The 13,400-nt window shown below is 41.0% G+C and overlaps 1 protein-coding gene across 6 annotated transcripts in view; it reads left to right on the plus strand.

Moving 5' to 3' along the window:
* Positions 1 to 13,400, plus strand: part of ferry3 (FERRY endosomal RAB5 effector complex subunit 3) — a 70,001-nt gene that overhangs the window by 15,140 nt on the left and 41,461 nt on the right. For 3 of the 6 annotated variants that reach the window (XM_078553396.1, XM_078553399.1, XM_078553397.1), the window contains 7 exons: positions 172 to 377; positions 5,440 to 5,585; positions 6,407 to 6,588; positions 7,258 to 7,357; positions 7,667 to 7,788; positions 12,550 to 12,647; positions 12,756 to 12,953. In XM_078553396.1, the coding sequence (XP_078409522.1) occupies positions 182 to 377; positions 5,440 to 5,585; positions 6,407 to 6,588; positions 7,258 to 7,357; positions 7,667 to 7,788; positions 12,550 to 12,647; positions 12,756 to 12,953 (1,042 nt within the window). In that variant the 5' untranslated portion in view covers positions 172 to 181. Of the gene's footprint in view, positions 1 to 171; positions 378 to 5,439; positions 5,586 to 6,030; positions 6,072 to 6,406; positions 6,589 to 7,257; positions 7,358 to 7,666; positions 7,789 to 12,549; positions 12,648 to 12,755; positions 12,954 to 13,400 lie in introns of those variants that run through there. The other 3 variants (XM_078553398.1, XM_078553401.1, XM_078553400.1) reach the window with 3 other exon arrangements.

Consider the following 13,400-nt stretch of genomic DNA (forward strand, 5'->3'; position numbering starts at 1 on the left):
GGTTCTTTCTTCCACACCTTGGATGTGCAGTGCACTGTGTGGGCTCCTTTTGTGCTGTAAGTTGTATGATTCTGAATCTACTGGGACTATAATCAGTTGTACAACAAACTAGTGCAATAATCTACTGTATTATGACCTACTGGTGCTATAAACTATTGTTAATTGTTTCAGAACCAGAGAGATGTTAATGAGTACAAGAATGAAAGAGAATCCTGCAAATTTTCGGCCATCAAAAAAAACATTTGTCTTTAATTTCAAGACAGGACAGCAGTCATGTGTGCTGACTGCACCCATCCAGATCCCTATGCAAGGAAGTATCAATGATTTACATGGCCGTCTTATGCTCTTACATAATCTTCCTTATTTTGTTGAAAATGGTGAGTACGTTTTGTCTTAACTTGCACCAACCCCTGTTCACCTGTCACCCCAGTGCTCGCTGATCCGCATTGTCAAGCTACATCTTTATTTTAAAATTCCCATCCTTGTTTTCAAAACCCATCCTGGCTTCACCCCTGCCTTTCGTTGTAATCTCCAACCCTACAACCCTCAGATATCTGCATTCCTCTAATTTTGGTCTCTTGAGCATTCTTGATTTTAATTGCTCCACCATTAGTACCCTTGCCTTCCAGTGCCTTGTCCCTATACGCTGGGATACTCTCCTTACACCTCTCCACCTCTCTACCTTGCTTTGCTTCTTTAAGACCCTCCGTATGACCAAGCTTTTGATCATCTGACCTAATATCTTCTTAAATGGCTTGGTGTCAAATTTTGTTTTATAATGCTCTTGTGAAGTGCCTTTGGATTTTTATTATGTTAAAGGTGCTAGATAATTCTAAGTTTTTGTTAAGTTGTACTGTAATTTGAAGACCATGTGTCCCATTTTCCAGACTTGTGGTATGTGATACATCTTGCTTTGGCAATTTAGCATTGCTGTAATCCTCCTGCCTCCTCCAGTATTAAGAAATCTCCAACTTTCCCTTTTTGAACCATCCCTTGTGCTATGAGCCAGCTGGTTGGCCTGTCTGCCCACCCCTTAGTACTCTCTTAGCTAGATGATGAGCTGTGCTGTCTTGTTTATCACACTCCCACAACTAGTGCTTTGCAACATTTTCCATTGTAGTTCGTGTGCTGTTAGTGTACACATTAAAATTGGCAATTGATTTGTTTTGGTTACCTTCTTTTCCTCCGAAGGAGGCAGTAAGGAGAAGGAAAGCATACAAAGGTTAGGAAGTGCCAAAATTTACATTTTGAAAACAACCCTTTTTGTTTCTATTTAAAAAAACAAGCATTTTATTTTGAAATTTGAATGGCATTTATGTAATTGCAAATTTTTGGTTCATAACTAAAAACAATTATGCACTTAAAATTTTTTTTGCAGAAATAAACTGGTTACACATGTCTTCTGACCCAAATTGCAGTTTATAATATCTATATTAAATTTCAACAGTTAAGAGTATCCCCTTTGCACCTTACACTGACAGTAAGCTCCATGACACTTTGTGCACATGTCAAATGGAACCAATAAATAATTATTTCTTAACAATACAACTGGGGACAGTAGAGTGAATTATACGCTGATCATTCACCCTTGTTATCTGGGTTCAAATGTATCCCAGACTGATGCTCTCATGAAACTCTCATCTGGCTCCTGTGCAATGAAATCCATTTAATACTGATCATGCGTTTACCTGTCATCCAGCATAAAACAGCCTTTAATTTCATGTTATTTTGGCATTAAGTCTTCCTTGGAGTGGCTACATGACAATTGTTTTTTTATTCATTCATGGATTGTGGGTGTTGTTGCCCATCCGTAATTGCCCTTGAGCTGCCATCTTGAACCGCTGCAGTCCTTCTGATGCAGGTACACCCACAGTGCTGTTAGGGAGGGAGTTCCAGGATTTTGACTCAGCAACAGTGAAGGAATGGCGGCGATATATTATCAAGTCAGGATGGTGAGTGGCTTGGAGGGGAACTTCCAGGTGGTATTGTTCCCATGTGCCTGCTGCCCTTGTCCTTCTAGATGTTAGCGATCTTGGGTTTGGTAGGTGCTGTCTAAGGAGCCTTGGTGAGTTCCTGCAGAGCATCTTGTAGATGGTCCATACTGCTGCCATTGCGTCAGTGGTGGAGGGAGTGAATATTTGTGGATGGGGTGCCAATCAAGCAGGCTGCTTTGTCCTGGATGATGTCAACCTTCTTGAGTGTTGTTGGAGCTACACTCATCCAGGCAAGTGGAGACTATTTCAACACACTCCTGACTTGTGCCTTGTAGATGGTGGACAGGCTTTGGAGAGTCCAGAGGTGAGTTACCTGCTGCAGGATTCCCAGCCTCTGACATGGTCTTGTAGCCACAGTATTTATATCCCTAGTCCAGTTCAGTTTCTGGTCAATGGTAACTCTCAGGATGTTGATAGTGGGGGATTCAGTGATGGTAATGCCATTGAATGTCAAAGGGCGATGGTTAGATTCTCTCTTTTTGGAGAGATGGTCATTGCCTGGCACTTGTGTGGCACGAATGTTACTTGCCACTTAGCAACCCAAGCCTGGATATTGTCCAAGTCTTACTGCACTTGGACATGGACTGCTTCAGCATCTGAGGAGTCGCAAATGGTGCTGAACATTGTGCAATAATCATGAACATCCCCACTTCTGACCTTATGATAGAGGGAAGGTCATTGATGAAGCAGCTGAAGATGGTTGGGCCTAGGACTGTACCCAGAGGAACTCCAGCAGAGATGCCCTAGAAATGAGATGTTCGACCATCAACAGCCATCTTCTTTTGTGCTAGGTATGATTCCAACCAGTGGAGAGTTTAATCCTTGATTCCCATTGACTCCAGTTTTGCTCAGGCTCCTTGAGGCCTCACTTGTTCAAATGCGACCTTGATATTAAGGGCAGTCAGTCTCACCTCTCCTCTGGAGTCCCGCTCTTTTGTCCATGTTTGAACCAAGGCTGTAATGAGGTCAGGAGCTGAGTGGCCCTAGCGGAACCCAAACTAAGCATTAGTGTGCAGGTTATTGCTAAGCAAGTGTCGCTTAACAGCACTGTTGATGACCCCATTCATCATTTTACTGATGATGGAGAGTAGATTGATGGATCGGTAATTGACCGGGTTGGATTTTCCTGCTTTTTGTGTACAGGACATACCTGGGCAATTTTTCACATTGTCGGATGGATGCCAGTGTTGTAGCTGTACTGGAACAGCTTGGCTAGGGGCACGGCAAGTTCTGGAGCACAAGTCTTCGGTACTATTGCCAGAATGTTGTCAGGGCCCATAGCCTTTGCAATATCCAGCCGTTCAGCCGTATGCCTTCAGCCGTTTCTTGATATCACGTGGGGTGAGTCGAATTGGCTGAAGCCTGGCACCTGTGATGCTGGGGACCTCTGGAGGAGGCCGAGGTGAATCATCCACTTGGCACTTCTGGCTGAAGATTTTAGCAAATGCTTCGGATTTCTCTTTTACACTGATATGCTGGGCTCCCTCATTGAGGATAGGGATATTTGTGGAGCCCCCTCCTCCAGTGAGTTGTTTAATTGTCCATCGCCATTCATGACTGGATATGGCAGGACTGCAGAGCTTATATCTAATCCGTTGATTGTGGGGTCGCTTAGCTCTGTCTATCACTTGCTGCTTATGCTGTTTGGCAGACGTCGTCCTGTGTTGTAGCTTCACCAGGTTGACACCTCATTTTTAGGTCTGCCTGGTGCTGCTTCTGATGTGCCCTCCTGCATATTTCATTGAACCAGAGTTGATCCCCTGGCTTGGTAGTAATGGCAGAGTGGGGGTTATGCTGGGCCATGAGGTTACAGATTATGGTTGAGTACAATTCTGCTGCTGCTGATGGCCCACAGCGCCTAATGGTTGCCCGGTATTGAGTTGCTAGATCTGTTCGAATCTATCTCATTTAGCATGGTGGTAGTACCACAATCCAAATGGGTATCCACAAAGTGAAGACAGGACTTTGTCTCCACTAGAACTGTGCTTTGGTCACTCCTTCCCATACTGTCATGGACAGATGCATCTGCGGCAGGCATGAGGTCAAGTATGTTTTTGCCTCTTGTTGGTTCCCTCACCACATGCTGCAGACCCCAGTCTAGCAGCTATGTCCTTTAGGACTCGGCTAAGTCAGCCTGTACTGGCGCTACCGAGCCACTCTTGGTGATGGACATTGAAGTCCCCCACCCAGAGTGTGTTCAGCACCCTTGTCACCCTTAGTGCTTCCTCCAAGTGCTGTTCAACATAGAGGAGTACTGATTCATCAGCTGAGAGGGGTCGGTTCGTGGTAATCAGCAGGAGGTTTCCTTGCCCATGTTTGGCCTGATGCCATGAGGCTTCATGGAGTCTGGAGTCGATGTTGAGGACTCCCACGGCAACTCCCTCCTGCCCGTATACCACTGTGCTGCTACCTCTTGGTGTGGAAAATGGAAGATTGTTACACTGAAGCAGTGGGAATAAACTTTTAAAGCTGGGACTGAGGCACATTATTGGGGCAGTTTTTTTTCTTCTTCTTCTTCTACTTCATGAGCTCTCTGCCGGAAGGCAGGCACGGCCCAGAATGCTGTGATCGGCATGGGTAGAGCAAGGAGGCAGATCCCAAATCCACCATAACCGGAATGGGGATCGAACCCTGCGCCGTTGGTACCAATCTGTTCCACACTAGCCTTCCAGCCAACTGAGCCATTCCTGAGTGTCCCCCAGGAATCCGAGTTGCTACACCACTGGAACTGCAGTGGTTCAAGAAGGCAGCTCACCACCGCCACCTCAAGGGCAATCAGGGATGGGCAATAAATGCTGGCCTAGCCAGCGATGCCCACATCCCAAATAATGAATTTTTAAAAAATGCATATTGTATTCTGGAAATATGAATGGTGATTGTAGAGGCTCCAATTTCTTTCCATCACATGGCTGACCAGGAATCTCTCCCACTCTTACTGCTTGCCATGAGCGTATGTTGGAAGGATTTACAAGTTGATACTCAACCTGTTTGGCTGCGTTAAGAACGCACCTTCCTTTGCCATCAAGGCCTGGAATGGGACATGAATCCAGAACATTTGGCTCAGAGGCTGGGACACTCCCACTGTGCCACATGATCTCCTCCTTGGGGCAGGTTAGAGGGAACCTTTTTCTATTTAGCTGTATGAAACATGATCTGGGTGCACTCAACACTGGCTGCCTTAAAAATGGGAGTATGTTCTGTTCCCCAGCCCTAAAATTTCTCAGCATGATCACAGAAAAATGAAAAAATATACCACATGTAAAATTTTAAACTCTTTATAATATGTTTTATAAATCTGTACCATTCTGGATAATATGTTCTGGAAAATTAGATATATCAGTACAAAATGGATGAAATTTGGTTGCATTTTCATCATTAAATTAATTTATTGGGTTTTTTTTGGAGGGAAAAATACTCATTCAACTCTGGTTTAAATGTCCTACAGATTTAAAAAATTCTCTTGATCAGTTTGTCGATGAAGAAACTAAGAAGAATTATGATAAAGAATCAGAAGCTGCCTTAGAAAAATTAAAAACCAATGATGTGTGTACAGAACAGTTCATTAATACTTGGGCTAAAGCTTACCATGAGGTAAGTATTTCAAAAATTAAGTCTCTAGCTTTTATCAGTGGTAATACCTGATATGTAAAATGGTAAAACCACTCAGATAATTAATAACGCAGGAAAGATTTTTTGTTTCATGCAGGGATAGTGTTAGCTGCACCTGAAATGTAAATCATAAGGTCAGTTCAGAGGACTGTTGATAAAACCCCCATGTGAATAATGCAGTTTTGTCTTCTGTATTTAGCGAGGCTCAATTTTTAAGTGACTAGGATTTAACATAGTAGCAATACAAAGTTGAGCCCCTGTGATTTATGCAGTGTTGTGGCATTGGAGATTATGGGTATTGGGTTTGAATGCAACTCATGACAGACTGCTTTACTTTTTTGATATTTTGGCATATTGGAGTGTTTCATTGTCGAACTTTTTTTTACTTAAGCAAGTGTTTTTTTCCTTCCTTTCCTTTTGGAACCAGAAGAATAACAGCAATACTGACAGACTAGCTCATGATACCAGGTCACAGTATGATATTCATTAAATCACACTGCTAATGAGGTTAAATGCACTGTTTAAAAAAAAGTAGAGAGCACCTATCGTACAGAGGAAGCAGTTTGAAAGTAATTTCCCATATTTTACAGCTACATAATTCTTGTCATTATATGGTTTACAAAATTACCTGCATTTAGCCTCTTAATACTTTTCTACTTCTTCTTAAGCCCTCTGTTCCTATGTCAAACGCCATGTGACAAGTTGGGTTGCAACATTCTATGCCTCTGACCTTATTCTGTATTTTAAACAAATAATACAAGACATCAAGCTGTAATTACTTAATTGTTTTTAATATTTTCTAGACAACATTAGAATATGCTAGGCCTGAAGAGCCTAGTTGGGATGAAGATTTTGCAGATGTTTATCATGATTTAATTCATTCTCCAGCCTCTGAAGCTCTACTCAACTTGGAACATAATTACTTTGTCAGAGTCTCAGAACTTATTAGTGAAAGAGACATGGAATTGAAGAAGCTGCAGGAAAGGTTTGTAGTTATCTTGCGTAAAAGTATCCACAGAAAATCCAGCTTTCTCCAACCAGCACCAAGAGGGAATGCCACTCTTATTCAAGAAACTAGCTGAATAATGTTGAAACCACAACAAATGAGACAGTAACTTAATAACCATGGAATTCCAGGCAAGAACTAATTGCTGTTTGATAGGAGTATGATCATTGGTGTCGAGTTTATCTGGAAAATATTTTGATTATTTAAATATGGAGCGCTGATAAAATTTAGAGCATTTGATTTTGAAAGTTAGAGAGTCCAAAAGTTTGAGGGAACTAAATTGATGGCAGTGGATATTCATTAGTTTTGGGTACATCTCTTTTTATATCTAGCTCTGTACTGCTAGCAACTTAGGGATAATATGTCCACTTGCAATGGACAGCACCATACCTATAAAAATCTTCAACTCCTCCTTTAAATTAATATTGTGACTAAATTTAACATGTAACATTTCAGGTTCTTTTTTACTGTTCATCTTCAAAGCAAATTGAATTTGAGTGATTTACATTTGATATAATCTAGTGAAGCTTAATCCATATTTTGATGTGTGATATTACAATTTTTCCTTGCTTTTACTGTTTTAGAAGGATTATTATTTTATTCCTGTTCCAAGGAAAAAGAAATACACTTGTATTTAATTTCTTCCAGGCATTCTGTGGAAATGGACAAAGTGATGCAAGAACTAGGAAAAACCCTTACAGATCAAGATGTAAACTTAGTTGCTGCTCAGCATTTTGAATCCCAACAGGTAATACAACTGATTGCAAAAGATTATTTGGGAAAAATGGGAAGTGCTCCACTGAACCTCCACCCATGCTAACTTAATGTGGAGCAAATATTAAAATCTTCATCTCTGATGCTGACTGCAATCTGAAGTACTGTTCTGTATCAGGATTTCTACAGTGTGAACAGGCACTATTCTAGCTGTGTCTGCACATCTCCACTAGAATATACAAAGATGTCTGGTCTTGTTAAGACCATTGCCTCAAATCCAAAAAAAGGTTTAAAAGACTTATGTTACTTAATTCTGTAATGTGGATAAAATTTCTGTGTTCAGGTATTGGAGAACAAGTGGGCCAATGAGCTGAAACAATTAATGGCAATTCAAAAACAAGAGTACCAAGAGTGGGTAATAAAACTACATCAGGACATGCAAAATCCTAACAACAGTACAGTCAGGTAGGGTACTTATGAATTTGTTTTTGGGTCAGTGATGTTTATATTGCTATCATAAAATAAAGACTTTAAAATGCACCCGCCTAGACATCCTTTAAAATTACTAATTTTGGGGCATTAAACACTCTGCTATATCAATATCTCAAAAACAACTACTTATATTTATATAGCACCTTTAAAGCCAAGGTGCTTCTCAGGAGTATTACAAAACAAAGTATGACATCAAGCCACGTGAGGAGATATTAGGTCAGATGACCAAAAGCCTGGCCAAAGAGGTAGGTTCAAATGTTGACACCAAGGTCTCAGGCAGACTTCCTTAATTTCAGATTGTTGCTAAGGTGAGCGATCTCAGCCAAAAGTCTTTTTTTAAATTCATTTACGGGATGTTGGCATCACCGGCCAGGCCAGCATTTATTGCCCATCCCTAATTGCCCTCGAGAAGGTGGTGGTGAGCTGCCTTCTTGAACCACTGCAGTCCCTGTGGTATAGGTACACCCACAGTGCTGTTAGGTAGGGAGTTCCAGGACTTTGACCCAGCAACAATGAAGGAACAGCAATATATTTCCAAGTCAGGATGGTGAGTGGCTTGGGGGGGAACTCGCAGGTGGTTGTGTCCCCATGTATCTGCTGCCTGCCCTTGTGCTTCTAAATGGTAGTAGTTGTTGGTTTGGAAGGTGCAGCTGAAGGAGCTTTGGTGAGTTTCAGCAGTGCATTTTGTAAATGGTACACACTGCTGCCACTGTTATTCGGTGATGGAGGGAGTGAATGTTTGTGGAAGGGATGCCAATCAAGCATGCTGCTTTGTCCTGGATGGGGTCAAGCTTCTTAAGTGTTGTTGGAGGTGCACTCATCTAGACAAGTGGAGAGTATTCCATCACATTCCTGACTTGTGCCTGTAGATGGTGGACAGACTCTGGGGAGTCAGGAGGTGAGTTACTCGCCACAGGACTCCTCTGACCTGGTCCTGGAGCATAAGGCTAGTCCAGTTCAGTTTCTGGTCAATGGTAACCCCCAGGTTGTTGATAGTGGGGGATTCAGCAGTGGTGATGCCATTGAATGTCAAGGGGCGATGGTTAGATTCTCTCTTGTTGGAGCTGATCGTTGCCTGGCACTTGTGTGGCGTGAATGTTACTTGCCACTTGTCAGCCCAAGTCTGGATATTGTCCAGGTCTTATTACATTTGTACGTGGACTGCTTCAATATCTGAGGAGTCGCAAATGGTGCTGAACATTGTGCAATCATCAGCGAACATTCCCACTTCTGACCTTATGGTGGAAGGAAGGTCATTGATGAGGCAGCTGAAGATGTTTGGGCCTAAGACACTATCCTGAGGAACTCCTGCAGTGATGCCCTGCAACTGAGATGATTGACCTCCAACAACCACAACCATCTTCCTTTGTACTAGGTATGACTCCAACCAGCGGAGAGTTTCCCCCCTGATTCCCATTGACTCCAATTTTGCTAGGGCTCCTTTTTCCAGGCATATTTTCTATTTCTTTTTGACTAATTTCTTTCCACTTAACTGCTTGTCCTGTGTCATTTTTCAACTAGCAAATTAAACATTTCTAAGGCTAAAAAGTTCAACGTATGCAAATTTCTGTATGGTTCCTCCATCCGTAGTAATTGGCATGGCACAAAGGTTGAACACTGATGAAATTTAATGCACCCAACCTGTGATTAGCACTGCAATTCTGTAAGAATGCAAAAGTTTATTGATCTTGAGTATAACAGTGCATGTTAGGTAAAGGCGGCAGGGTAGCACTGATAATCAAAGAGGGCATTGGTGCAATAGTTAGAGCTGACCTTGGTTCAGGAGATCAAGATGTAGAATCGGTTTGGGTGGAGATGAGGAGTAGTAGGAGAAATAAGTCATTAGTGGGAGTGGTCTACAGGCCCCATAACAGTAGCCACAGTGTAGGACAAAGGACAAAGTATTCAAAAGAAAATATTGTGTGCTTGTGTTAAAGGGACAGCTATAATCATGGGTGATTTTAATCTACACATAAATTGGAAAAATCAGGTCGGCAATAGTAGCCTGGAGGAGGAGTTCTTAGAATGCTTTCAAGATAGTTTCTTAGAGCAGCATGTTTTGGAACCAACCAGAGATCAGGTTATATTAGACTTGGTATTGTGTAACGTGACAAGATTAATTAATGACCTCAGAATAAAGGCACCCCTAGACAGCAGCGACCACAATATGATTGAATTTTACATTCAGTTTGAAAGGGAGAAGAGTGGGTCTAAGACTAGTATCTTAAACTTAAATAAGGGCAACTATGTGGGGATCAAAGCTGAGCTAACTGAAGTAAACTGGGAAACTAGGCTAGAGGATAGATCAATTAGAGAAGCAGTGGCAGATATTTAAGGGGATATTTCGGAGCATTCAGAATAAGTACATTCCTACTATAAAGAAAAGTTTTAAGGGGAGGACTCACCATCCATGGTTAATTAAAGATGTTAAGGAAAGCACCAAACTTAAGGAAAAAGCATTCAGCTCTGCAAAGATGAGTGGCAGGACAGATGATTGGATAGAATATAAAGAATGGCAAAGAATGACTGAAAGGTTAATCAGGAGAACGAGATTAGAGTATGAGAGGAAGCTAGCTAGAAATGTAAAAACAAATACCAAGAGTTTCTATAGGTATTTAAAAATTGAGTGTTGGTCCTCTAGAGAGTGACAGTGGGGAGTTAATAATAGATAATAAGGAAATGCAGAAGAAATGAACAAGTATTTTGCTTGTGTTCATTATAGAGGATACAAAAGACATTCCAGTAATAGCTGCAAATCAGGAGGTGAATGGGAGGAAGGAACTTGGTGAAATTGAAATCACTAAGGAAACGGTACTGAGCAAATTAATGGAGCTGCAGGCTTGCAAGTCTCCGGGTCCCAACGGACTACATCCTAGGGTCTTAAAAGAGGTGGTTAATGAGGCAGTTGATGCACTGGTGTTAATTTTCTAAAATTCGCTAGATTCTGGAAAAGTTCCGTCAGATTGGAAAGTAGCAAATATAACCCCTCTATTCAAGAAGGGAGGGAGGCAGAAAACAGGAAACTATAGGCCAGTTAGCTTGATGTCTGTCGTGGGGAAGTTATTAGAATTGATCATTTAAGAGGTTATAGCTGGGCACTTAGAAGAGCTCAAGGCAATAGGGAGGAGTCAGCATGGTTTTGTGAAACCAATTTATTGGATTTTTTGAAGGAGTAACATGTGCAGTGGATAAAGGGGAGACTGTAGACGTACTGTACTTGGATTTCCAAAAGGCATTTGATAAGGTGCCACATCAAAGAATATTATGGAAAATAAAAGTGCATGATGTAGGGGGTAACATACTAATGTGGATAGAAGATTGGCTGGCTGGCAGAAAGAGAGTATGTGTAAATGGGTCTTTTTCTGATTGGCAGGATGTGCCGAGTAGAGTCCCACAGGGGTCTGTACTGGGGCCTCAACTTTTTACGATTTACATCAATGACTTGGATGAGGGGAGTGAAGACATGGTAACTAAATTTACAGATGACACAAAGGTAGGTAGAAAAGTATATTGTGAAGACGACATGAGGAGGTTGCTGATGGATATAGATAGGTTGAGTGAGTGGGCAAAGATCTGGCAAATGGAGTTTAGTGTGGAAAAATGTGAAGTTGTTCACTTTGGCAGGAAGAACAAAAAAGCTGAGTATTACTTAAATGGAGAACGGCTGCATAATTCTGAGGTGCAGAGAGATCTAAGTGTTTTCTAGTACGTGAGCCATAAAAAGTTAGTATGCAGGCACAGCAGTAATTAAGAAGGCTAGTGGAATGCTATCCTTTATTATGAGAGGGATTGAACATAAAAGTAAGGCTGTTATGTTTCAATTATACAAGGCATTGGCGATACTGCACCTCATACTGTGCGCAGTTTTGGTCTCCTTATTTAAGGAAGGATGTAAATGCATTGAAGGCGATTCAAAGGAGGTTTACTAAATTGATACCTGGAATGAGTGTGCTGTTTTATGAGGAAAGGTTGGACAGACTGGGCTTGTTTCCACTGGAGTTTAGAAGAGTGAGGGGTGATTTGACTGAAGTATACAAGATCCTGAACGGCCTTGACAAGGTGGACGTCGAAAGGATGTTTCCTCTTGCGGATGAGTCCAGAACTAGGGGGCACTGTTTTAAAATTAGGGGTCGCCCTTTTAGGAAAGAGATGAGGCGAAATTTTTTCTCTCAGAGAGTTTGTGCGACTTTGGAATTCTCCTCCTCAGAAGGTGCTGGAGGCGGGGTCATTGAATATTTTTAAGGCAGAGGTAGATAGATTCTTGTTAGGCAAGGGAATCGAAGGTTATCAGGGTTAGATGGGAATGTGGAAATCAAAACACAAAAGATCAGCCATGATCTTGTTGAATGGTGGAACAGGCTTGAGGGGCCGAATGGTCTATTCCTGTTCCTATTTCTTATGTTCTTATGTTGATCCTTGCAACCAAATGCATAGTGCATGTGCGAACTATGCTTGAATTGCACATATTTTGAAAATAGTGGCTTTAGTTCCCAATAGCCGTTATGCTAATTGTGTAATTACATTTGCTAATCTCTTTGGCACAGTGCATGAATAATTCAGTCACATATCTAAGTGAAGAAAACTGGATTATTTTTCATTTTTAACCAACCAAAAGTTTACAGACTACTCATATAATTTAAATGCGAGGACAAAAAATATAGCTGTGCAGGAATTCAGTTTGGTTTTACACATTCTAAAATATTTTCAAATAATGTTATTTCCTTCTTTTTGAAGTGAGGAAATCAAAGTAAAACAAAGTCAATCCACTGTAGCAAATGAACGAGTGTTTGAAGAACGACCTCTGTTGGAAGAAAGTTTTACTATACATTTAGGTAGGAAATTGTGATCCAAACTTTGGAGATATTTTGACATTGAAACTTACTTATTTATCTGTTTAGCCTGGCAGCTAAAATATCTGTATTTTCTTACACTGTTTACAGGAGCCCAGTTGAAAACTATGCACAATTTACGGCTAATGAGAGCTGATGTCCTTGATTTCTGTAAACATAAGCGCAATCAACGAAGTGGAGTTAAACTTCAAAGATTACAGACAGCACTGTCGCTGTACTCCACTTCTCTCTGTGGGCTTGTCTTACTTGTTGATAATCGTATCAATTCCTATAGTGGCATCAAACGAGGTATTGCAAAGCAGTTTTAAAACTTCATGTTCCTTATTCCTAACAATTGGCAAGGTTACTTAAATAGTTTTCTTGTTTTTGGTATAGCTAACACACAGAAAAACTGATTGTATACATGTTAATAAATATATAATTAATAAATATATAAACACATCTTGGGAGTATATACTTTCTATATCAGAGGTAACTGTGACCAGGATAGGTTTTCTAAAAAAAAAATGACTGCTAAGAGCATAGAACAAACAACAATTTTCAGATTGTCAATTGTAGGCTTCAGCAATGCTAAGAGATACAACAACAATAATTGTAATCATATAATGCCTTTAACATAATCAAACGTCCCAAAGCACTTCATAGGAGCATTATAAAACAAACTATTCAGCGAACGACACAGGAGATGTAAAGACAGATGAGCGGAAGCTTTGTGAAAAAGCTAGGCTTCAAGGA

This window comes from Cetorhinus maximus, chromosome 12 (assembly GCF_964194155.1).
Source record: "Cetorhinus maximus chromosome 12, sCetMax3.hap1.1, whole genome shotgun sequence".
NCBI lineage: Eukaryota > Metazoa > Chordata > Chondrichthyes > Lamniformes > Cetorhinidae > Cetorhinus > Cetorhinus maximus.